This window comes from Tiliqua scincoides, chromosome 6 (genome assembly GCF_035046505.1).
Source record: "Tiliqua scincoides isolate rTilSci1 chromosome 6, rTilSci1.hap2, whole genome shotgun sequence".
Classification (NCBI taxonomy): Eukaryota; Metazoa; Chordata; class Lepidosauria; order Squamata; family Scincidae; genus Tiliqua; species Tiliqua scincoides.
The window spans coordinates 3,190,930-3,214,318 of NC_089826.1; the positions used below are offsets into that span (position 1 = coordinate 3,190,930).

Sequence of the window (23,389 nt, forward strand, 5' to 3'; positions counted from 1 at the left end):
GGTTTGTGTTGGCAATTTGGCTCATTGGACAATGCAATGCACCGTAAGAGGGTAATAAGCTGGGGGTCTCCCTTGGCCACCATCCACAACTCCTTAGGGAGGCCCTGCTTGTCTATAAAAACCTTGTTCCAGAAAGCGTCAGTGACTGTGTCCTTATAGCGAGGTAAACAGGCTTGAGTGGCTTGTTCTGCCAGTTGGCAAGCTTGTCTTGTCCAGGACCTCCTTATCTCCTGCCCTGGAGTGATGAGCTGCCAGGTTTGTCTTTGAAATCCTGCTACTGAAATGCTGCTAAGTTGCAGACGGAGATAAGGATGTGCCAGTGAAGCGGCCTGGGTGAGAGCTCGGGGAGGGAAGACCTGGGCTGGCGATGTGTCTATCTGTCCCTACTGAAGGGGATGTGATGGTGGTCAAGCTAGTTACCCATTTAGTAGCCCATGATGCATAAATGGTCTTGTTTCTTTTGTCACACACTCATCTCTCTGGGCAGATGTTTCCGTGGGAGAGTTTAGGTGAGCAGCTGTCAAAGGAAGGCTCTGCATTGGCAGTGTACATTCTGTTCCAGTTTTGTTGGGAGTTTTTCAGTCATTGCTGGAAGAGGGATGGGGGAGACAGGGAGAATCTTGTGCAGCCTGGTGAGTGGGTTAGGATCACGCCTGCTGGCTCTCTTAGTAGGTCAAAATGCTGGAGGTCCTGTCTGCCCAAAGGTCTGCGCGTGTGAATTTTGTACCTTTGCAAAATGGAGTATGTGGGTCCTACGTGCAGAGGCCTTGCTGAGACTGGCACCTTCAGCGCTTGGGGGCCAAGCGTGGGGAACAAACAGGGTTAGCAGGCACAGTCCTGATGCAGGTGTCCAGCTGTACGTGCTTTGTGGCACAGCTCACCATTCTTGGGAGCTGTTTCCTTTGGCTGCTAAATCAAGTTATGCAGGTTTTGAGGGGAGGGGGAGGGCCATTGCCACCAGGTCTGTCTAATGGCTTTCTTTCCATGAGAGAGAATGGCCACAGATGTGAATTATGGTCTGTTCTGTTTTCTCCGATTATAACTTCTTGAGTTTTAAAAAATTGTTCCTTTATGTTTAGGATTAGAGAAACCTGTTCACTTGCAACTCTCATCTGACACCTCCTGGAGGCTCTTCCACTTACTTCATTAGCCCTTTTCACAAATTCATTGAATATGGCGGGGGGGGGGGAAGAGAGCTGGATTTCGTCCACAGTTTCTGCTCCCAACATTCATCTGATAGGGTGACTAGCGCATACAAATGTACATGCCTAGGCGGTCACCACACAATCAGCAACCCTGTAAAAGGCAAGATCCCCAATTGCATGTACAAAGTCTACGTATATGCTGATGCTTGTATGGAGAACTCATGCAAGGAAAGCGCCCTACAGGTAGACCACAGCTGCGATACAAGGACATCTGCAAGAGGGATCTGAAGGCCTTAGGAGTGGACCTCAACAGGTGGGAAAACCTGGCCTCTGAGCGGCCCGCTTGGAGGCAGGCTGTGCAGCATGGCCTTTCCCAGTGTGAAGAGACACTTGGCCAACAGTCTGAGGCAAAGAGGCAAAGAAGGAAGGCCCACAGCCAGGGAGACAGACCAGGGACAGACTGCACTTGCTCCCAGTGTGGAAGGGATTGTCACTCCCGAATTGGCCTTTTCAGCCACACTAGACGCTGTTCCAGAACCACCATTCAGAGCGCGATACCATAGTCTTTCGAGACTGAAGGTTGCCAACAACAACTGTATGTGCATCAGCTGTTTGGAGTAAATTTGCGAGGCTGAGAGTAAACAGGATTCTTGTATACACAATTGGTATGCTTGTGATTGTTGCCCAGAAAGGGTACCCAGTTGGTGCTTTCAGCCCATGGCTTTCACAAGAACTGTGCAGGCCCAAAGCATGTATAAGGTAGGCAAAATGAGTGCATTAAAACAGCACGTCAAAGGCTTTGTGGGCCTCCCTAAGGAATGGCAAGAATGATGGGTAGAGCTCTTTATTAATGAAACACCTAGACAATGCAAGTCTAAATCATAAGTGGGACAAAAGGCCAATGTGTGAGTTCAGAGAATGCAATAGCCCCTGACTATTGTGAATAGCCCCTGACTCAGGTCCAAATTCAGTTCTTCCCAGTTATATCAACCAAAGTAAGTTACTTTTCTGATCTTGTTTGTTATTATTCCTTCCTTTTTTAAAAGTAGTAATATTTCATCATCAGGCCCTTAACTTACAGGGTTTATCAAATTATCGAATTAACTTACAGGGTTTACAAATTATCAATCAAGTATTAAATCTCTAAAAACACCACAGTTCAAATCAAGACAGTGACCAATAAAAAACTCGACCCTAGACAGCTGCCAGTGAACTGTAACCAGAAGGGAGGTCACTGCTGCAAATGGCTGGTTGCTTCTGGCCACAGCAGCTGGTAGTTTGTGTAATGAAGGGTTATGCAGCAGGGCTGGTTTTGCAGAACGCAGCTGGCAGGGGGCTGATAACAGGGATGATCTGAAGTATATGGGTTTCAAGCCACGAGGAGCTTTAAGGTCAACACTAGCACCTTGAATTGGGTGTAGAGGGACACAGGAAACCAGTGTGGTTGTACCATCAAGTTAACTTGTTCAGACCTTCCACTATTCATTAGGAGGTCCACAGCAGTATTTTGCACTGGTTGAAGTTTCTGGGGACACCTTCAAGGGGAGCCCCATATAGGACATGTTACAGTAGTCAAGCATGTAAGTTACAAAAACATGGATCAGCTTAGAGAGGTCATTCGGGTACAAAAAAAAAGCAGCACCTATTCAACCAATAGAATACATCCAGAAGTAACCCCAAGCACTGACCTTGTTCAGATAGTTGGACATTGTTTTTAAGTTTCTGCCAGAAACTCTAGATTTCCCACCAGGAGTACCTTTAACTCATCTCCCTAGTCTCTGTCTCCAGACTCTGCTGCGGGACAGAGACGCCAAACACAGGCCAAGACCTCAAATAGCACTTGGACATTAGCTAGTAGTAGACCATGGTTTCCTGAGAGGTGTGAGAAACTCTTGCAAAGAGTTTCATTCAGGAACATCAGAAAGTCAAGGGTTAAGCCATAATGTTAAGGAGCCAATGGCAAGACGTCCACAAGTAGACTGATTTCCAAATAGAACAGCCAGGATGTCAAAGGAAAACCCTGCTTAATTTCAGATGTGTAGACACTAGTTGTCATCTGTCTGGAATGAGGGAAAGGAAGTTTGCACATGCGTGGGGGCACTCTCATTGTTTACTAGCCTAGTATTGAGTCATGGCACAGAAAGTGGGTTACTGGATGAACTGCTGAATGTGCTTGAGTCCTGCCCACAACGCCCATCTTAATCTGCATGGTGATGATGATGTCATCATGCATGGTGATGATGTCATCTCAGATTTTCTCCAATTTCAAAAAACGCTGGGTCGTTCTACCCCGAAGAGTCCCCTGCAATAGCTGAGCTGCCTTCCACATCAAATGAAAGGATGACTTCCATGCTTGGGGCCTCACAAGAGAACTTGACCGCCACCTTAAGTATTGTCCCTGCAGGGCCCGTGTACACCTCGCCCTCCCACACTTTCTTTGGCCCCTGCCTCAACTCCGTCTTTGCATGCCCCATGACCAGAGCGCTGCAGACCTTTGGCATCTTGAGCCGGAACCTTTCCCAGCTCTGAGCTGGCAGGACTCCTGTTCTGGGCCGTAGGAGGACACACCCCCTTCCCCACAAGCTGTAAACCCTCGGGAAGGGTGGCCACTGTGGGTTGGTGAAGCAGCGGATGACATAGTCACACACATGGGTGAACTCGCTGCTGTTGGAGCTCCTCCCATACAAGCTCACCCTATACAGCCCGGATTCGGGGAGCAGGATGCAGATGCTGACTTTGTCTTCCAGGTGGGTGATGAAGGTGTAGCGTTCCATTGGGTACCTTTGGTTTCTGATGTGGTCCTTGCTCAGGGTGGCCATGATTTCAAAGCCTGGCCGGGTGTGGAAAGTGATGTTGCACCGTCCCTGTTTTGTGTTAATAATGGGGGCAGTGTGGCTTGGGCTGGAGAGCCCCCTTCGCTGAGAGCTCATCCCAGTCCCACAGTGGGTGCTGAGGCCCAGTGGGAAGAGTTCGTTCTGATTGACAGGGCTGCAGCAATCAATGAGGAAGTTGGCCACGTTCTTGAACTCCTCCTCACCCAGGCCTTTGACAAACGCCGAGAGTCTGTAATATCCCATGAAAGGGCAAAGGACGTGGCATGTGAGTTTCTCCTCTTCTGCTTGTGAAAGGAGGCACTTCTTGCTCAACGGGTCACCTAAGCCTGGATGAACCAATTCGTATGTCACCAGTAGAGGCCTGTTGGTCTGCAAAGCCAGTTTCAGCCTGCCAGTAGTGGTGATGGTTGGAGCTTCTTCCCAGTTGCACCCCTCAATTCCCAACTCTTTTGCTCTTGGATGTAGGCCCCAAAAGACGAAGGGGTTCTCTGGTAATTCCTCTCTGCCATTGGCCTGTAGGCACTCAATCTGCTGAGAGCACACCCAATTGCATGGCATCTGAGAGTCGGACAGCCGTGCGAAGATCTGCAGGTCAAACATGCCCTGGATGGGTGGGAAGACCTTGAGGACCATCCTTTTGTCGGACAGGGTCACCATTCCGTATGTCTTGCCGACGTCCTCTTTGCTGTGGTCATGGCAAAGCTTCAAGAGCTGATAAGTGAACTCTGTGGAAAGGGCACCTTCTACAGACACAGTGGCTTCCCCGTGCTCTGTAGGAGAAAAGATAAGGGGAGAGAATGGTTTTAGATGCTTTTTCACCGTTGCCTGTGTCCTGTTTTTCGTCTTTGCAGCATCACCAGTGCTTAGGACTTACAGAGCAAACACCATCCTATTGATCCTTCCCAGAGATCTGTCATTATTAGTATCCCAATACTGCAGAGAGAGAGATAGAGGTTGACCGTCATGTCTCACCTAAGAGGGCTTTGTAAGTTCCTGAATGAAAGCTGGCACCACCATTCTTAGCTGCTGTGTTGTACGTGCTCTCAAGAAGCTTGTAGTGAAAAGGATGGGTGATCTCCATTGCTCAGAGAGGTCTGTGCCAGAACCAGGAAGGGTTCAGTTGGATGTGTGCTTAATTGTGCCACTTGCCCTGTTAAGGGTTTACTAGCAATAGCAGATGTCTCCTCAGTGGGAGAGCAGCAGAGGTCCCACTTTCAACCCCTGATGGCATCTCCGGGCAGGGCTGGAAGGACCCCTGGAGAGCCGTAGCTGGTGAATGCAGACAAGCCTGAGCTAGACAGAAAAACGGTTTGACTCCGTGTAAGCCGTGCTCACATGCAGCAGAAGAATTAAACAGCCAAGCTGTCGACTCTGTTCAAAGGTCCCTGCTGTGTGCATACCTGTTTTAAGCACAGAAGTATCCGGAGAGAGGAGGCTGAGCTGGAGCTTAAAAAACTCGGGTGTTTTGAACACTCTCTCTTCAAAATCTGCCAGTGAGATGGGCGGCTGGAGGAGCTGCCAGGCTGGCTCGTCGGGCCAGTGTGTCTCAACAAAATGTTTGGGGTCAGTTAGAAAGAAGAAGTCCTCGTGCCTGTGAGAGGGGAGAACATCAAGAACTCGGGCATCATAGGAAACAAGTACGTCTTTGGACCTAAATGACCTGGAAGGCCACTGCAGACAAAACTGGGGTACCTCCTTTGGGTGTAGGATATGCCTGGCAGTAATCAACTCCCCATACATCCCAGAATAAAGCCTATGGGGAATCCTTTCAATCCCTAAACATCTGAACTCCTTGCTCAAAACGACAGCAACACCACTAAAAATCTGTGGCAACTTGTCTTCAACACTTGCTTGGCTAGGCTATTGGCCATTGCTTCAAGCTGCAGGTTTTCAGACTGTACTCTCATCATTGGAGGCTTCTCAGAGGAAGGTCAGTCAGGAGAAGACAGCTAACTGACAGGTTTTGCGGAGAGTTTTCCCACCACTGCCCATCTCTCCTGCCACGTGTACTTGCAGAGGAGTACATCCTGCCTTGATGCAGGTTGAGCGTGAGGGCAGCAAAAGAAGGGAGGGCAGCACAGAAAACGGCAAAACACAAATATAAAAGTCTTTGTACAAGATAAACGTGTTGTTCTTGTCTCGGATGCACGAAGACCCAGGCTGCGAAATGCATTTGGCTGGTCTCTTTTGGCATCTGCATGGGGATCACCTCTTTCTCTCTCCCTCCCTCTCTCAGTACTGAGGCCAGGGGGTGTCTGATGCATGCCCTACATGGGCAAGTGTGCACCTTAGAATTCCTTACAACACATGGGGGTGGCTGAGATGAATCAGTCTGGAAAGAGCTCCCTGACGGCAAAACACTTGAAAACTACTGATTTAATAAAACGTGTGAACTTGCTCTGAGACATGAACAATGTGGAAGGGGGTGGGGCTTGGGCAAGATGCCCACAGAGAGCTCAGCCACATGGAAGGGCTCCAAAGGAAAGTGGGGGGCTGTGTTGTGGCACTTGCAGCGGGTGGGCAGGTGGGTGGGAAGGCAGGGGAGGCAAAGTCCTTCAAAAAGCCCTGCTACTGTGTGAGGTATATAGGCACTCGCAACTGGTGTGCTTTTCAAAGCACCCTTGCCTCCCCACCCACCACACATCCCTGGCCTTCAGTATTTACTTGGCCTCCCACCCTGTAGCTACACCTCTGTGGGCGAGTCAGTGGGAAGCTGCAGATCTCTGTTCCTTGCTCCCCGACTCAGCTGAGCAGGCACTGATGACTAGAAGCAGCGGCACCCGGATGAAAGCACTTTGGGAGTCAGCAGCAACCCCCTTGCAGAGACGTGGCCCAGCCCTACTGATCCCTGCCCTTGACCCTGGATATGGATAGGCAGAACCTGTGAGGGCATCTCCCAAGTCACATTGAACCCACTCTCTTTGCCAGGTTTTCCTCTTTCTACGCCCACGCAGCCAACTTGCTCCAACTACCAGGAGTTACAAATGCCACACTGGTTCCATTATTTAATATCGGCCCAAGAGTGACAAACCTTGAATGCCTTTTTAATGGGAAATGTAACACAATGAATAACGCTGAAGTAAACCATTATTTACTTTGTTGAAAATGTGCCAAGGAGACCCAAGCAATTATATCTGGAGCCACCAAATAAAACTGCTGGGGAGCAGGAGATTAATCGCCTTATCAGAGGGTGACTCAGATATCTAATTAAAGCAGAGGAGGGAACTGGGACAGTGATGCATCTTTTGCTCGGGGGCAATCTGCAGCGCCCGGGATTTGCGAGGCTGGGAAGCCACCAGCCAGCAGGTTTGCCCTCACTTGCACTGCATGCACCTTTGGAAGTCCACCTTGGCAGGACCAGGAGAAAGGCATTGTTAGGGGGTGTAGGCAGAAATGCAAGGGGGGCAGTGACACCACTATTGGGCACTAGCCTGCACGTTAAAAGGGCTTGGCAAAGTCACGGTGCAGGGGCAGGGCTGTAGAGCGTTGACAAAGATGAAAATTCTGGGCCAAGAAAAATTGGGCTCTGCGACTGATTTGCATGTATTTGCATATGTTGCAGCTTTAGCTTCTGTCAGGCTCAGGGAGGGACAAGTACCTCTCTCCAGGGTACTGAAGTCTGGTTGACTGAAGATGCTTTTGTTTCCCCTTTTGGGCTCGGAGGAAGCCACCCTCTTTCAAACCCAACTCTGCAACTGTGAGGACAGAAACCTGCTCCCCCCTCCCCCATATGAACATTGAGATTCTCAGTGCACTAATTTCTGGGCCCCTTGCCAAATTCTGCATTTTTTTCCCCCTACAAGTAAAAGCACACACAACCCTGAGGATAGGTCTACTTTCTTTTAAGTCACAATAGTTGTGCGCTTTCAGTGCTAGAGACAAAAGATGGCACTGCTGATAAGGTTCCATTCTGTGGTTGCAGGGCTGCCCACCATGGGAGAGAAGGCGGAGTTAGAAGTACCTTCCCTCTGATCCTGCCAGGCCAGTGGTATTCAAACTGGGGCGTCGCGACACCCCAGCCTGTGGGTCCTGGCCTCTGCCCCCGTAAGGGGTGGGGGCAGCCAGGAGACAGGGGGAAGGCAGCTGCATGATCCACAGGATTGCGCCGCTCAGGGGGGCTGCAGGGGCTTGGGTGCACTTGCCCACCCCCCACAGCCTCCCAGAGGTGTGGGGAGCCCCCTGCTTTTGCGGAGGCAGAGCAGATCGCTCCCCTCTCCCTTTCCCTGACCTGGGGCACCCTGCAGGTGCTCACGCAGGGCTCCCCACACACAGGGACGGCTGCTGCAGGGACTGGTGAGTGCATCCCAGTCCCTGCAGCCCCCTGAGCGACACAATCCTGGGGGTCGCAGCCCTGCCTCCCCCCCGCCCCCGCAAAGACTTCCTGCGGGTTTCAAACTCCCGGCAAGTTTGAAAACTGCAGCGCTAGGCACTTCTTAAGTTCCAAAGTACCAAACTTTCATCCTGTGGCGATGCATTTCATTTTTTAATAGTAGTAGCTAATAGTCTTAAGTGTACACCTGGTATTTGAGAACATGCCTACGGTACATGTGATGCTCATCAGGAAGCCAGGACTGGCTACAGGTTTCATCTGAGTTCCCCTCACTCCCAGCAAACCCGTTTGTTTCTATGTGAGGTGTGAACTGGCCTGTAGACACCCATAATGTCAGAATGTGGTTTCCCCCTCCTGTGGAGGTTGTGCCTATCAGCGGCTACCGGCTACGATACTACACAGAACCTCAAGGTTCAGGCGCTGCATATTTCAGAGGGCCAGATGTTGAGGGAAAGATGGACCTTCCAGAAGCACCAGGTTGGACCACTGTTGGCCGTGATGGACCCACTTTGGTCCAGGCTCTTCTCTTCCATGGGCTTCAAGACCTTACCTAGGAATGAACAGCTTCTTCTCTGCATCCACAAGGCCAGCCCCCCAACAGGCATCCAGCAGGAACCACTGAGCTTCCAGCTTCACGGCATTCCACATATGGTTGGACTTCTTCTGCAGGCATGTCTGCCCTCGGTGACATCCAGCACCTCGGCCGTACCCTGAAACCTCGACGCAGGTCAAACCTGCTTCCCTGTAAGAATTCACAAGATTCTTGTGACCAGAAGAGGAGCAAATTATGTGACTTTAGTATCTCCACTCCCTGCAGCCTTTGCTTTTAAGAAGAGGGCAAAAGAGCAAAATTCTGGGGGTGCGTCTCCTCTGTTGGGGGACTTGCTATCTGGTCTCTCGCCATTTGTGCCTGGAAATGATGGAAGTCATCTCTTCTTCCCTGAAGCTGGTTTTTACGGCCAGGGATAAGTTCAGCACCATCTTCTTTGTTAAATCTAAATCATTTTAGGCTGCCCAATCAATTGGGATACAATTAAAAAAAGACATACTTGCACATTTCATGACATAAATGGGCATATCCAGAGCACACCCCTCTCCTGGTTTGGAGCACGTGTTCAGGCCTGTGAATCTTCTCCGATAACCCCAGGAAGCCGTCCACGTCATACTCTGCAGGAGAGGGAAACAAAACCATCACTCTTTCAGCTGTAATGGTCGGTGCCTCCTTGGACCAGAGCAAGAGAGGAGTCCAGCCTGGATCTGGGGTCCTCAATGACAGCCCAAACAGGCCCACTGCCTAGGGCAGTCCTTCCCAAGCTACAGACAAGGCACGCATGCGTGATTTGAGTGAAACACTCATCGGCCAAGAGATTTCCGTCAATGCCATGTCAAAAAACTCTGGTGAGGAAGTGGGCCCACCGACTTTGAGTGAGCCTCCTCTGAGCCTCTGAGAGCCTCCGGTTGGGCCTCTGTTTTGTTCCAGCCGCCTGGAATGGCTCCAAATGGGAGAGGGAGGGGCTGCTTGCACGGCACGGTGTGGCTCCCTGCAAAAGAGTGTTTTGCACCCCCTCTAGTTGCTCTCCAGCCTTCCACATGTTCCTCTCCCCCTCTCTCTGACCACTGAAGGAGCGTCAGTGTGCCAGGTTCATGAGCTCTGTCCCTGAATGACAGGCTGATGAACTTCCCTTCACACAGAGAGCAGCTCTGGTCCCATCACTTACAGATGCCCCTGATGTTTCAGAAGATGCGTGCATTTGAAAAACTGGAAAGTACAGTATTTCTTTGAAACCTTAACTGCCTCTGCTCCTGTGTGTTCATTGATAGCAGCAAACTGGCTGGGGGGTGGGGTGGAATTTACCATAGCCAAAGGGCCTTCTCCCAATTGCTCTTCTTGCTAGGACCCAGCCCCCTTTTTCCAGCATCAGCTTGGTCCCCCATATCTACGAACTGGTAGAAATGCCCTCTCTGTTCTTCTCATAGCTTCAACCCAAAAACCAGCAATAAAAACATACTTACTGATGTTGTGGCACAGCCACACCCAGATGGCACGAACCTTCTCCAGCTGGCTTCTGGCTGCTTTGGTGATCAGCGGGACAATGGTCTGGACAGACAGTGGCTGCTGTATGGATTTCAGCTGGTAAAAGAAGCCAGATTTTGGACAGTTGGCCCTAGGGCAGTTCGTGAGATGTTAGGCATTCATTTCGCTGCCCCGGTGGCAATTTGCATGTATCTGTTTAGCATATGAAGATGGCGGTAGCATAGCTAGAGGGGTGCAAAGCACCAAGTCTTGTAGGGAGCCTCACTGTGGCATGCAAGCAGCCCCTCCCCCTCCAGAGTTGGGTGATGGGAGCCTCCCTGCATTTCCCTCCATTTTGCTCCCCACCCCTGCCTGGAATGGCTCTGAAGGGGAGGGGCTGCTTGCACACCGTGCGAAGGCTCCCTGCAAGACTTCGTGCTTTGCATCCCCTCTAGCTATGCTACTGGACGATGGCATCACTTCTGCTCTGGGATCCATTTTTAGCCTACTCTTTCTCCAAGGAGTTCCCAGCAGCACACATAGTTCCTTAGTTCTAAGGAACTAAGTTCTAAGGAACTATCCTCACAATAGTCCTGGTCATGTAGTCGGGGGCAGGGGGGGAGAGAGAGAGAGAGACTGGCCTAAGGCCACCAGTGAACTTTGCAGCAGAGTGCAATTTTGAACCTGGGTCTCCAACACTGTAACCACTACACCACATGGTCTGTCTGCAACCAACTTTCTCATTCACTGTTGTATCCCCACCTTTCCTCCCAGGTTATGTATGTGGGGTTCTTCCTATGAGGTAGTTTAATCTGCAAGACGGTGAGTGGTCAGGACCAGCACAGAGCTTCATGAAAGAGCAGGCTGTTGATCTCTAGGACAAGCCCAACAAAACTCATTTCTATTCTATATGTGACTCCTTGGCTTCAAGTATCCCCTCTTTCCAGGGCATCCCACTGGATTGTCTATATAACGCTTTCACCTTGAAATCCAAGGTAACTGCGGAAGGAGAAGCCTTTTGAAAAGGATGCAACCCTTTCAAAAAATCGAGGAGTAAATCCCATTGAATCCAGAATTGTGACTGGTTGGTCCCCAGCATCTGGCAGACGGGGAGATGTGGCCCCAAAGTGTCAGCCCCACTGACTGAGCAGAGTGCATGCGGCATAAAAGCTCTGATCAATTACCACGTAAGGGGAAGGCAGCTCTAGTTGAAAGAGTGTCCTTTTCACCCACCTGCTCACTCACACGAAGGACGTGGGTGTCGAGTGCTCTGAAGATCTTGGAATCCGGGAAAAGTTCTCTTCTTGTCAGCTTCTGGATTGTTCCAGAGGCTGCAGGACTCCTTCCCTGGCCATTGTCCACCTCCTGTTGGGAAACTGTAGAGAGAGACTCGCCCTCCAGCTGTGGCAGCGGGAAGGCCAATGACCTGGGGGTCACCTTGCTGTGGCCACCCTCAACTTTCTTTGCCCAAAACGGAAATATGTCCTTGTTGGGGAAACGTTTTTGGGTGCTTGTGCTGGTTTTCATAGACAGCATGTCCTTGGGCCATTGACTGAGGTGCCCACATTGCTCGTTCCTGCCAATGTCTCCAGGAAGGCTTTGGCAAGGGTTCCTCAAGGACCAGCCATGGAGCGCTCCAGAGGGGCTTTCTAACTTGGAAATGTTCCCATTACAGCTATCTGCATTTTGGTTCCCTCCAACAACAGCCAAGGTGTCTTCTTGGGACAATGATGTCATTTTTACTCTGTGGTTAGAGTTCTGTGTACATCCTAAAGTACCTGTGTGAGGACAGCCACAACAGAAGGTGTTGTGTGTTGCCGAAGGGCAAATGAAGGGCAGTGAGTTGGCCACTGGGATGGCAGCCCTGGTGGTTTTGGAGAGTTTGATAGAGCTGCCATCTGGTTTCATCCTTGCCAACTGAAATTAGAAGGGAATGGGCGGAAGAGGCTCTGATGGAAAGGTTAGTGCTCTTTCTCCGTCTCTCCTTTGCTGCTGTCAAAAAGAGCAATATTTATCAGTTTTGAACTCCTTATATGTTATATCTTGCATATAACTGTATTGCAGCACAAGCAAATGAATGAAAGAGGACTTTCTCTAGAGTATGAACCAATGCCTGCAGCTAACAGAAAAGAGATGGAAGATAGTGAGATGCAAACATCACCCCACCCCTCCTACTCTCCCCACGATAGAGACACCTCCATTTACTTATATGGTATCTTCTGGTGGATTTGAATTGTAAGCTTCTTTGGGTCTTGACTGAAGATCAGAACGTAACCCAAGGAAGGCCTCTCCTGGCATCAGCCTACCACAGATTCATCCATAGGAAGTCCCAGGCTGGTTAATCTGCTCTGGGAGGAGATGCAGGTATGCTGCCAAAAGGTAACTGCAGAACAAGTACAGCTCTACTGTCCTGATCCGCAGATTTGGGACCTGCAAATTTAACACCCCACAGGTTCTGAATCCACAGTGGAGTGCTGGACCTGAGCTCCCAGAATGACTGCAGACCTCAGAAAAACCTCCAGATGCAACCAGAGGACATCTCTGGTTGTGTCTGAAGGTAATATTGGACTGACCTGTGGATTTTCAGGTTTTGTATCTGTAGGGGGTCTGGGAAAGAATTCTCCAGGGATACCGAGGTCCAACTGTAGTTCTGAATGACTTGAGTGAGTAAGCCAAGCTGCAAGTTACTGGCAGGTTTAATCTTTTCTTTTCTTTTTTGTAGAGGAAGTGGCCATGTCAGCTGCAAGTGTATACACACACACACAGAGGCAAGGATGAAGCGTATGAGGGCGTGGAAGTGTCTCTTATCTGAAATCCTAAGAGCAGTACAGGCCCCAGTTCTGACACAAATCACATTCCCCATCCCTCACAATCTTCCTTTTGAATGATGAGTTGTAAAAACCAAGATGAAGGGCAGTGCCATCGAAGGGGAACACCCCCTTCAGCAGCCCTCTGAATGATGCTGTGAAGTCTCCCTTGTGGAGAAGGCCTTGTGTGGCCTCTGAGTGACGGAGAAGGGTGCATGTGAGAATCTGAACACCGGCAGCAGCAGCAGCAGCAGTAAAATGCCTTCCAGGCACTGAGAACTGGGCTCCCCAGATGTATTTTTGGAAAGCCTCACGGCTCTCTCTTAACGCTTCAGGAAGGACGCAGCAGGGTCTGCTCCTGATCTGACAAAAGCAGGATGACAGGCGGGATCCGCTGTTCCTCGGGGGGTGAGGGGCTTGTTTTGCGGTTTCTGCGCACAGCAAGTGGCCAGCTGTCGGGAGCCAGCTCTGCACCACAGGCAGTCCTCGCTGGCCTTCTCGCCCAAAGGAAGGAATGCCCTCTTGCTCTATCTTTATCTCATAATTTATTTGAGTGTGTATGAAGCCAGTTCAACACCGCAAGGCAGCACGGGCAAGACAGAGCTGGACAACAGTTCACACAACCAACCTATAATGGAGACCAACAATCGTAGCACACTGGAAACTGAGGAATCAGATCGAACTCCTTGGCATCTTTTGGCCACAAAAGCAAGCACAGCTGGAACTGAATGGCCTTCACTTGGGAACCACGAAAGGTCCTGCTATGAGCAACACTCCCAAGAGAATAGAGTCCATAACCTGGACCACAGAACTCTCAAGCACACGTGATGCTCAGTCACATGTGCTTTCTCCTGCCTTTAATAAACCTGACAGGCATCCCTGGAGGCTCCTACAATCTTTAACAGAGAACCAGGGCTTGAAGGGGCCGCACCATCATTTCAACAGTGTTTGTTTTTCTGCCCAGATCCCTCTCCCAACTGCAGTAGCATACCTACAGGGGGCTGCATGGTAAATAATGCAGGTGCTTTCTGGGCAGCGACAGCAATGCAGTTGGGAGGGGCTGTCACACCTGCAGCACTTATCGCACCACCCCCTGTAGCTATGGTACTGCACAGGTGGAAAGAAGGTAGGAGCACCTACATCTTCTTTCTCCTTGCGACAAGAAGGCTCCTGGGTTGTGACAGGGGAAGGGGAGATTCCAAGCCCCCAAGACAGCCAGCCAGGTTAAGCAGCCCACCTTCTCCCAACCATCCGTCGTCAGCTCCAGGCTCCAGGTCAACTTCTTGGGTCCATAAAAGAGCCGTGTGACTGAGGGGTGTGTGCAACCCACAAGGGCTTCCCAGAGGCCACCTGAGCAGAAGGTGGCAGCTGCAGGCTGTGGCCACGGAGTGGGGGCTTGAGGGTGGGTGGGTTGGGCTCATACGAGACACTCCACCAGGAGGTTTTCCTGCCAAGGTTCATGGGAAGGGTGATTTTTTTTCCACCCCAAGCACCCCACTGACTTGGGCTGGCCTGTGGCTCCTCCACGTGCTAAGTGGAGACACAGATGGCTTTCTTTCAAGTCAACGGACTCTATCAAAGGTCCCCCTTTGGAAAGTTCTCCTGCTCGGAGCAGTGGCATAGCTAGAGGGGGTGCAAAGTACTAAGTTTTACAGGGAGCCTCAATGCGGTGTGCAAACAGTCCCTCCCCCTCCCCTTTGGATCCGTTCCGGGCGGTGGGAGCAAAACAGAGGCGTTTGTCTTGGAATGGCTTCGAAGGGGAGGGGTCGCTTGCATGCCGTGGTGAGGCTCTCTACAAAAATGAGTGCTTTGCACCCCCTCTAGCTATGCCACTGGCTCAGAGACTGACCAACAAAACAAATGAAGAAATACCCAAACCAGGAGTAGGAATGGCCAGTCTGTCTGCCTTACCTGCCCAGTTGCCTGCTCAGAGGTGTTGGCTATCCGCTGATGGAAGCGAGACGTGGGCTCCTCGCCCTGAGTCGGCAGGGCTGCTCCGATGGTATTCTGCCTTCCGTTCTGTGCCTTAGTTGAGGTCAGGCAAAGAAACGGTCCTGGTGGCTGCCTTCTTATGTACTGAGCTTCCCGCCCTCCGGGGCCTTGGCTGTTCTGATCTCCACTTCCCCAGTGCCAGCGGGGCTAAAAATACTACAAAGCATGGACTTTCCACAGAGCAAGCACTCCAAGGGGCCTGATAGCAGGACGAAATGCAAGATTACATTTGAATATTATCAGACGCTGACATTTCCTAGGTGCAACCGCGCTCTGCGAACGATCAATGGCCGCTACGAGACCCAGAAGGGCCTGAACTTTCCCGCTAGGGGAGGTGTCTAGAAGCCACACTTACGCTTCTGCCGCACACTTGTGGGTGTACATGTGTGTATAATATATTCATCCTTCTCCTTGCCTTAGGAAAACTGCCTCTGAAAGATATGCAGTGCAATCTTAAGCATGTTTACTCAGAAGCAAGATACGTGGAATTCAATCAGGGTCCTTTTCACTTGCGAATCCAGCACTAGGAGCCACAGTCAAGCACACCTATTATCTATATCTATATAGATATATAATAGATCAGTCAAGCTGATCTATTTTAGCAGAGCAAGACTGTTGCAAACCTGGTGTTGGGCGAACTGAAAGATGTTGCTGTGGCTGAGATTTTGCTCCAGGCTCAATTTCTGGTTGGATAGTTTGGAAAACAAGAATATATCCTTAAGACACACCATCTGGTTGATCCAGTTAATGCAGAATGACTAGGAGGAATCAACACCAGCCTGCTTGTGAATGCCAATCTGTTGAAGAGCCCGATCCAACCTCCCCCGGTTTTTGCCTCTTTCTCGCCATTCTATAGATCGCTGCGGGGACTTCCGTGATGCTTCAGCGTCCTGACAGGGTTGCAGCTGAGTCATCCAGGGACAGCGGCCGTGTTTGACCTGCTATGGTATTTACTGTCTGAGCAGCTTCTTCTTTCCCAGCTGGTAAACAAAGGACTTGCCTTTGGGCTGGTGTATTGCAGCGTGCAGCCCACCTGATTTCCAAGAGCTGCAAATTCAGGAACTCAGGTGACTCCCCTCCCCAGTATCCCAACCCAAAGGCTCAGCCTAGATCACATGTTATCAAAAGCGGGGTTATGTGCGACCCTGTTTCCACCCAGGTCCTGTTGAGAGCCTCGGATACTTCCTGGGGGCTTGCTGACCCATCTTGCCAAGAGGAACCGGAAACAGCACGAGGATAGAGAAATTAGCCAGAGAATCCATTCCAGATTTTGTCTTATTAGCAACAGGCGTGCATTTTAACATCCCTCTACTGCAGCCATTTTCAACCACTGTGCTATGGCACACTGGTGTGCCGCAAGTGGTCCACAGGTATGCCACTGGAATTTGGGGGAAGGTCATTTATTAGTAGGGCCAATTGGGATGTGAGCCCTCCACTTGCAGCATAGTGTGCCTTGTCAATTGTAAAAAAAACCTGATGGTGTGCCTTGACCATTTTATTGACCTTGTCAGTGTGCCATGAGATGAAGAAGGTTGAAAATCGTTGCTCGATTGCATTATAACACTCTCTCTAGCTACGCCAGTGCTTGAAAGGCAGCCTGTGTAAAGCTGAGGGCTTTTCCCCTGAGGGCTGGGGATAAGAATAGGCCCTCAGTTTAGCTGTACTTGTTGTAAGAGGCGACTGAACAGCCACCGGGTAGATGGGACTTGTTAGCCTGGGAAGGCAGCTCATCTAAGAGAAGGAAAACTCTGATCCCAAACCTCCACTGCCTTGTGGCTACATTCAGTTATGGGAAAGGCTTCAGGAGTCAAAATCTGGAGCCGGAGTCCCTGAGGCGGTTCATGGCTGAACACAGTCACTTTCTGGCAACTCCTGCGACGCCGCTGGAACCAACCGTATTGGCTTCTGCCTTTCCATTGGACCATTTCAGCAACGTGGAGAGGGGGGATTTGCTGCATGGGTAACAGCCTATCCTCCATACCTACTTTACCCAGGCTTTGCACACTGGAGAGGACACTCTGTTCCAGAACACTATTCAGAGTGCGATACCAGAGTCTTCCAAGACTGAAGGATGCCAACAAGATGTGTAGAGCACAAACCAGGACGGTTCATTAAAACCTTGGGTGCTAATCGTGGAATGACACTGTCCTGAAAACAACTGGTTGGCAACCTTCAGTCTCGAAAGACTCTGGTATAAGCCTACAGCACCCAGTATTCTCAGGTGGTCTCCCATCCAAGTATTAACCAGACCCGACCCTGCTTAGCTTCCAAGATCAGATGAGATCAGGCATGTGCAGGGTAACAATTCTGGCTGTATGAGCAGAGAAGCGAACTAACATCTTGCACTCTGGAGGCCAACCTTGTTGTGATTGTGCAAGGATGGCTACAGGCCTTGTCTGCTGGTGCTATTCATCTGCTAAGGATAGTTTCTGCTCTGGTTCCAAGGGCAGCATAGGTTAGCTTGGCAATAAATCAGTGGCATAGCTAGAAGGGGTGCAAAGCACTAAGTTTTGCAGGGAGCCTCAGTGCGGCATGCAAGTAGCCCCTTAGAGTCTTACTGGGCAGTTGGGAGCAAAATAGATGCATTGCCTTTACTGCGCAGGTGCTCCGTCCTGCATTTGGCTCTGTTTTGGAATGGCTCCAAAGGGGAGGGGAGGGGCCGCTTTCACACTGCGCCGAGGCTCCCTGCAAAACTTAGTGCTCTAAATATGCCACTGAAATGAATGCAACAAGACAGACACCCTGGCTGGAAGGCAAGTGAATGTGAGGAAACAGACTGGCTTCGTGCTTGGCTGGGGCAAAGTAAACTAAGCAACAAAACCCAAGAGGACTGTTGTCACAGCAGCAGCAACTGAGTGCATGCAGAGCGCCATTTGGGCTCCAGGTGAGCTCTGCTCGAACACCAGGGCCTTGATGGCTTTCCAGCTGGCATGTCCATTGTGAGTCAGTATCAGCCAGATACCCTGGGGTATCTTTCTGCGACTCACACTGGGGAAGGCATTTCAACGGTGGTGCATGAAAATGGCCAGAGAGAAATGACAGAATTCAATGCTGGAAGCACATCTGATCCTGTGCAGTGTCCATTGGCCCCTCCAGCCCAGCACTATCTACTGAGGCCGAAAGGCAGAGGCTCTTTCCAGGACTTGCCAGCCAGCTGAGAGCTTTTTAACTGGAGATAACAGGGGTTGCCCCAGTGCCAAACCCAGCTCACCTGTGACCCCACCTGTTACTAACACCCTCTTTGCAAAAAAAGCCTGTGCTTTTACACTGAGCGGTGGTGTCCTGTGGCTTGCGATAACGCTTGCTTCTCCTATTTGTTTTTCCATTTTAAGTGCTGTGCTACTCACCCGGCTAGGCTGACCACACAAACAACCTCGTTCCTGGTCCCCTCGGGCTTTCCGTCGGATGCTGCTAGACTCAAACCCATCTCTGGTGCATGGTGGGAAATGAGTGTCAAAGTTCAACCTGCATGTCTGTCCAGTTTGGGTTTATAAATGTGCTGTGTGTACTCCAAACCGAAGCCTACAGGACATTTCCTTCTTAGAGAAGGATATGAATATTTCCAATGCATGCCCAGCCTTTGCAAATCCACAAATACCAATGGCATGACTTTGATCTCCTGGGTTGTTTACATGGCCTACTCATCGCTAGCTAAGCCTTGCATTGGTGGAGTTTTGTCAGTGCTATCTTCTCAGTAGGAAACATTCCTAATGAAAACCATGCTCCTTTACAATAGTCGGCATGGTCTTTGTGTGTGTGGGGGGGGGGGGGAGATTTTGTTTGTTGAGACCTAATTTTCTGAGAAGTAAATACCAAAAATCTGTCTCCTTGGGGATACTGACATAGTCAGAGAAAATGCTGAGTTAGGACTGTGGTAGGACACTCTTGTGGACATGCACTCTTTTGCCACCCTTGACCAAAGACATAAAGTGCTGTAGTACTCCCTGGTGGTGTAGCTGGGGGGGGACGGTACAGGAAGTACTGCAGGTGCCGCAACATCTGTGCAAGCGGCCCCTCCCACTCGCCGTCAGAGCCATTCTGGGCAGCAGTGGCAACGTGCAGGGCTTCCTGTAGCTCCGTCACAGATCTTTCTTCTGCAAGGGGGAAAGCAGCTTGAAGGTGTATTTTGAGCAGACAAATTGTGGCTGGGTGAGGGGGAGGGAGGAAGGGAAAGGGTTCTTTTCAGAAACCTCCCCAACTCTGCAACCATCCCAATATTGTCCCCAAATCTCTTGTGCAACGTCTAGTCTGGTCTTTTGAGACATCTATTAATGCCTCCAAGGCCCAAAGAGGGATACAGAGTTATCCACTGCAGAAATGTAAGATCTTTGTGACCGAGACTGATGCTAGGAGGAGAGCAATGTGCCTATCGACCATAAGCAGCAAGTGCTCTCTCTCTCTCTCTCTCTCTCTCTCGCTCTCTCATATCCCACCTGGAGAAACTGTTATCCATCTGCAGACTTGGGCCTGCTCCTCGCTGGGCTCCCACGTCAAGGTTCTGAACAAATTCTGCAGCTGCCACTCAGCTCACGCTTGTTTTTTCCCCCTCCAGCCCTGAGCGCTCAGCTGCTGGTCCTTAATCCTCCTGAACTGATGCCCCACTTCTCTTCCATGACCCTGGGAGCTGCTTTCAGCCTGGCCTGTCCAGCTCAGGATGCTCTCTATCCTAACAGGCTGCAGTTCTGGGGTTCCAGACAGACAAGGGTCTTGTGCAGTCCTGCCTGAAGATGTTGCCAGGATTAAACTTTGGAAAGGGCTGCCTCTGACCCTGAGCAATGGTACAAAGTGACCTTGAACAGACCAATGCCCCACTTCACTCAGGTTTGTCCACGCCAGGGGTTTTTGACCCATGGAACTAGTGCCACTGGCGGTTCTTGGGGTGCCGATTATTATTATTATTATTATTATTAACAGTATTTATATACCGCTTTTCAACTAAAGTTCACAAAGCGGTTTACATAGAAAAATCAAATAACTAAATGGCTCCCTGTCCCAAAAGGGCTCACAATCTAAAATTATTTTAGATTATTTTAAATCTAAAATTATTTATTTTAGAATAATTATTTATTTATTTAATAAAATTATTTATTTTATTATTTATTTTAGAATAATTTCTAAAATTATTTAACACAATTATTCCGTGTCTGTGAGTGAAATTTTGTCCCAGGAGCCACTCAGCAGTGCTCAGCCTGGCCCCACACCGCTGGGAGTGGAAATGGCAGGAAGTGGCCGTAAGATGCTGATGTGTGGCAACCAAAACCTGTCCCTCCAAAAAAAAGTAAGAGGTCGAGGAAGGGGAGCACAGAATTAAAGAGAGACCTGGAGGCAGCAAGAACTGGAGAAGTCTTGCCCCTGCTGCAGAAACAACTGTGGGGTGAAGCATCCCGTTCCCTCACGCAGCAGGCATCCCATGAAGGCTACAGCCCTTGGAGAAGGGAAGGGGAGCAGAAAAGTTGAGGTCTACACAGTCTGGCAGCGCCTCTCCAGGGCTTCAGGCAGAGTCCTTCCTGGTTCGTATTCTCCTTAAGAGTCTGTTGTTGGCATCCTTCAGTCTCGGAAGACTATGGTATTGCGCTCTGGTATGGAGGATAGGCTGTTACCCATGCAGCAAATCCCCCCTCTCCACGTTGCTGAAATGGTCCACTGGAAAGGCAGAGGCCAATACGGTTGGTTCCAGCGGCGTCGCAGGAGTTGCCAGAACGTGACTGTGTTTAGCCATGAACTGCCTCGGGGACTCCGGCTCCAGATTTTGCCTCAAGGTGGACTCCTGAAGCCTTTTCCATAACTGGATGAAGCCTCAAGGCAGTGGAGGTTTGGGGTCAGAGTTTTCCTTCTCTCAGATGAGCTGCCTTCCCAGGCTGACCAGTCCCATCTACCCGGTGGCTGTTTAGTTGCCTCTTACGACAAGTACAGCCAAACTGAGGGCCTATTCTTATCCCCAGCCCCCAGGGGATAAGAGTCTAGTTTGGGTCAAATGATGCTCTGTGACCCCCCAAGGATGGCTTGTGGTCTTGCAGGTCTGACACCCAAACAGACCTTTTCTGGCTAGTGATGGATGCCTGCCCTCTCCCTCCCCCAGCTTTGCCAGAGTCAGGTCTGAGATAGTTCCCCTAATGAACAGGCTCGGTCCTCATTAAACAATCTTATTGCCTGCAGCCTATACTGACTTCCTGGCACAGTGTCAACTTCTAGCTTCTCCTCTCATTAAATAACAGGAATGTTTTATATAACCGGTGAGCGGAATCAAAACGAGGTCAGGGAATGGTTGTTTTATTCCATTTCATGCCTTCCTCTCACTGGATGCACCTTTTTTTTTTTGCAATTCGCATTTCGAAGAGAGGGCAAATTAGCAATTTTGTGTTGCCATGGTAAGAAGTCAGACATGTTACGTGGGCATCGTTTTTTTGCTCAGTCCAAATCTTCTGATGCTTTGACTGGCAAGGATGGACTTTCACCTTGCAGCCCAGAAAATAGTCTCTAGAGAACAAGGGAGCAGGCCTCTCTGGCCGCCACCAGCGAGCGATTCATTGGCCGTCTCCGAGATATCTTTTGTCTTGGTCCTTTTGATGTCTCCACATCCAGTCTCGGACACGGGCAGGAATAAGAATGAGGATTGGCCCTGAAAAATCCAATTTGGTTTGGGAACATCTTGAAAATTGAAACAGATTCTAGATAGATATGCTGCTTGTGCTGAGAATGTAGTAAAGATCACTGAGATCAATACTTTGGGGATACATTGATTGCTGGACAGAGGGCTGTTTCCTATCTGCAGACAGGCTGATGAAAAAGGATTGGAAAAAAATACAAAAGAGGAAAGGTGAATTAACCATGGAGAGGTATTAGCCACGACAGAGTGTAGGCCAATTCACACATGCATCTTCGTCACTTGCTACCTTAGAACACAGTGATTAGCCAGCAGTGGGACGGGGAATTCGTTACTGCAGACAGTTGCCCTTGAAACTGAGCCACAGGACCCAGAAGAGTTTCTCAGCTGTTTTCAACTGCTCTGCTCAAACTCCCATGGCACACCTGTGGACCATTTGTGGCACACCAATGTGCCACTGCACACCGGTTGAAAATCACAGGGCTACTGGTTGCAACGGGACATTCATATTGAAAAGCTAATGACCAAACTACATTTTACAAATATGCTTAATATGACCCATGCTTTTTGTTTCTTAGAAGTAAGCACAGGGCCCGGGGCAGAGAATGGTAGGGCCCAAAGCAGGGTGCTTGTATGCCCCCTCTCCACTTCCCAGGCAGCAATGGCAAGCCAGATGCGTGTGGTGCCGGGCACAAACTGTGGCACCCAGAAATAGTTGGCAGTGATGTGATGATGTCACCATCAACTGCTTCCAGGACGCCCATTCCGGGCCCAAAAGGGCTGGAGGCTTACAGAATACTCTGCTCACCACACCACCCTCCCAGGCACTGAGATGCTGATTGCAGCAGCAGGCAATTGTCCACCACCCCAGTGTGGGGCCCCACGAAGTTCGGGGCTCACTTTGACGACATGGGACAAATCACCCTAAGGCTGGCCCTGAGTAAGCAGTGCACTGGAGGACGCACAAAAGAGAGCCCATTGGAGGTTGAATGGGTGGAGCTTTGAGTCTTTGCTACTGTTCCTCACCCCCCACACACACACACTATTTTTATGGTCCTGGGCTGGATCAGGCCCTTGCATGGCTGCTGTTTTGCAATAAACATAAGCCCCAACCTCAAACATGACATACTTACTGTCATGTCTAGTTTGGACCCAAGTCACCAAACCATCCTCTTTGCTGCAAGAACCTAAGAAGAGCCCTGCTGGATCAGGCCAAAGGCCCATCTCGTCCAGCTTCCTGTATCTCACAGTGGCCCACCAAATTATTATTATTATTATTATTATTATTATTATTATTATTATTATTATTATTATTATTATTATACTTTATTTGTACCCTGCCTTTCTCCCCGAAGGGACTCAAGGTGGCTTACAAACAAGGTTAAAACAAATTAAAAACATAATTTAAAAGCAGATAAAAACATAACATATCATAAAAACAATAGTCACATAAAAAAAACTAATCAGGTAAGAGCATAGGGCAGCAAATTAGAAAAGGATCAGGCCTGTGAGCAGATGTTAAAAAATGTTAAGAGATGTTAAAAAGGCCAGGAACGCAGAAGGCTGTCTAAACAGAAGGGTCTTCAGGCCTCGCAGGAAAGTTACAAGAGAGGGAGCTGTTCTTAAGTCAAGGAGAAGGGAATTCCATAGCGTTGGTGCCACT

At 49.9% G+C, this 23,389-nt stretch overlaps 1 protein-coding gene across 1 annotated transcript; it reads right to left on the reverse strand.

The window, feature by feature from the left end:
* Positions 1-1,973: 1,973 nt before the first annotated feature.
* LOC136655653 (kyphoscoliosis peptidase-like) lies at positions 1,974-18,549 on the reverse strand. The gene is made up of 8 exons (XM_066632244.1): positions 18,470-18,549; positions 15,042-15,249; positions 11,557-11,724; positions 10,323-10,440; positions 9,359-9,476; positions 8,860-9,051; positions 5,380-5,570; positions 1,974-4,749 (listed from the first exon to the last, which is right to left on the reverse strand). Exons 1-8 carry the CDS (start codon positions 18,547-18,549, stop codon positions 3,431-3,433), a joined length of 2,394 nt encoding a protein of 797 aa, XP_066488341.1. The 3' UTR covers positions 1,974-3,430.
* Positions 18,550-23,389: the final 4,840 nt, after the last annotated feature.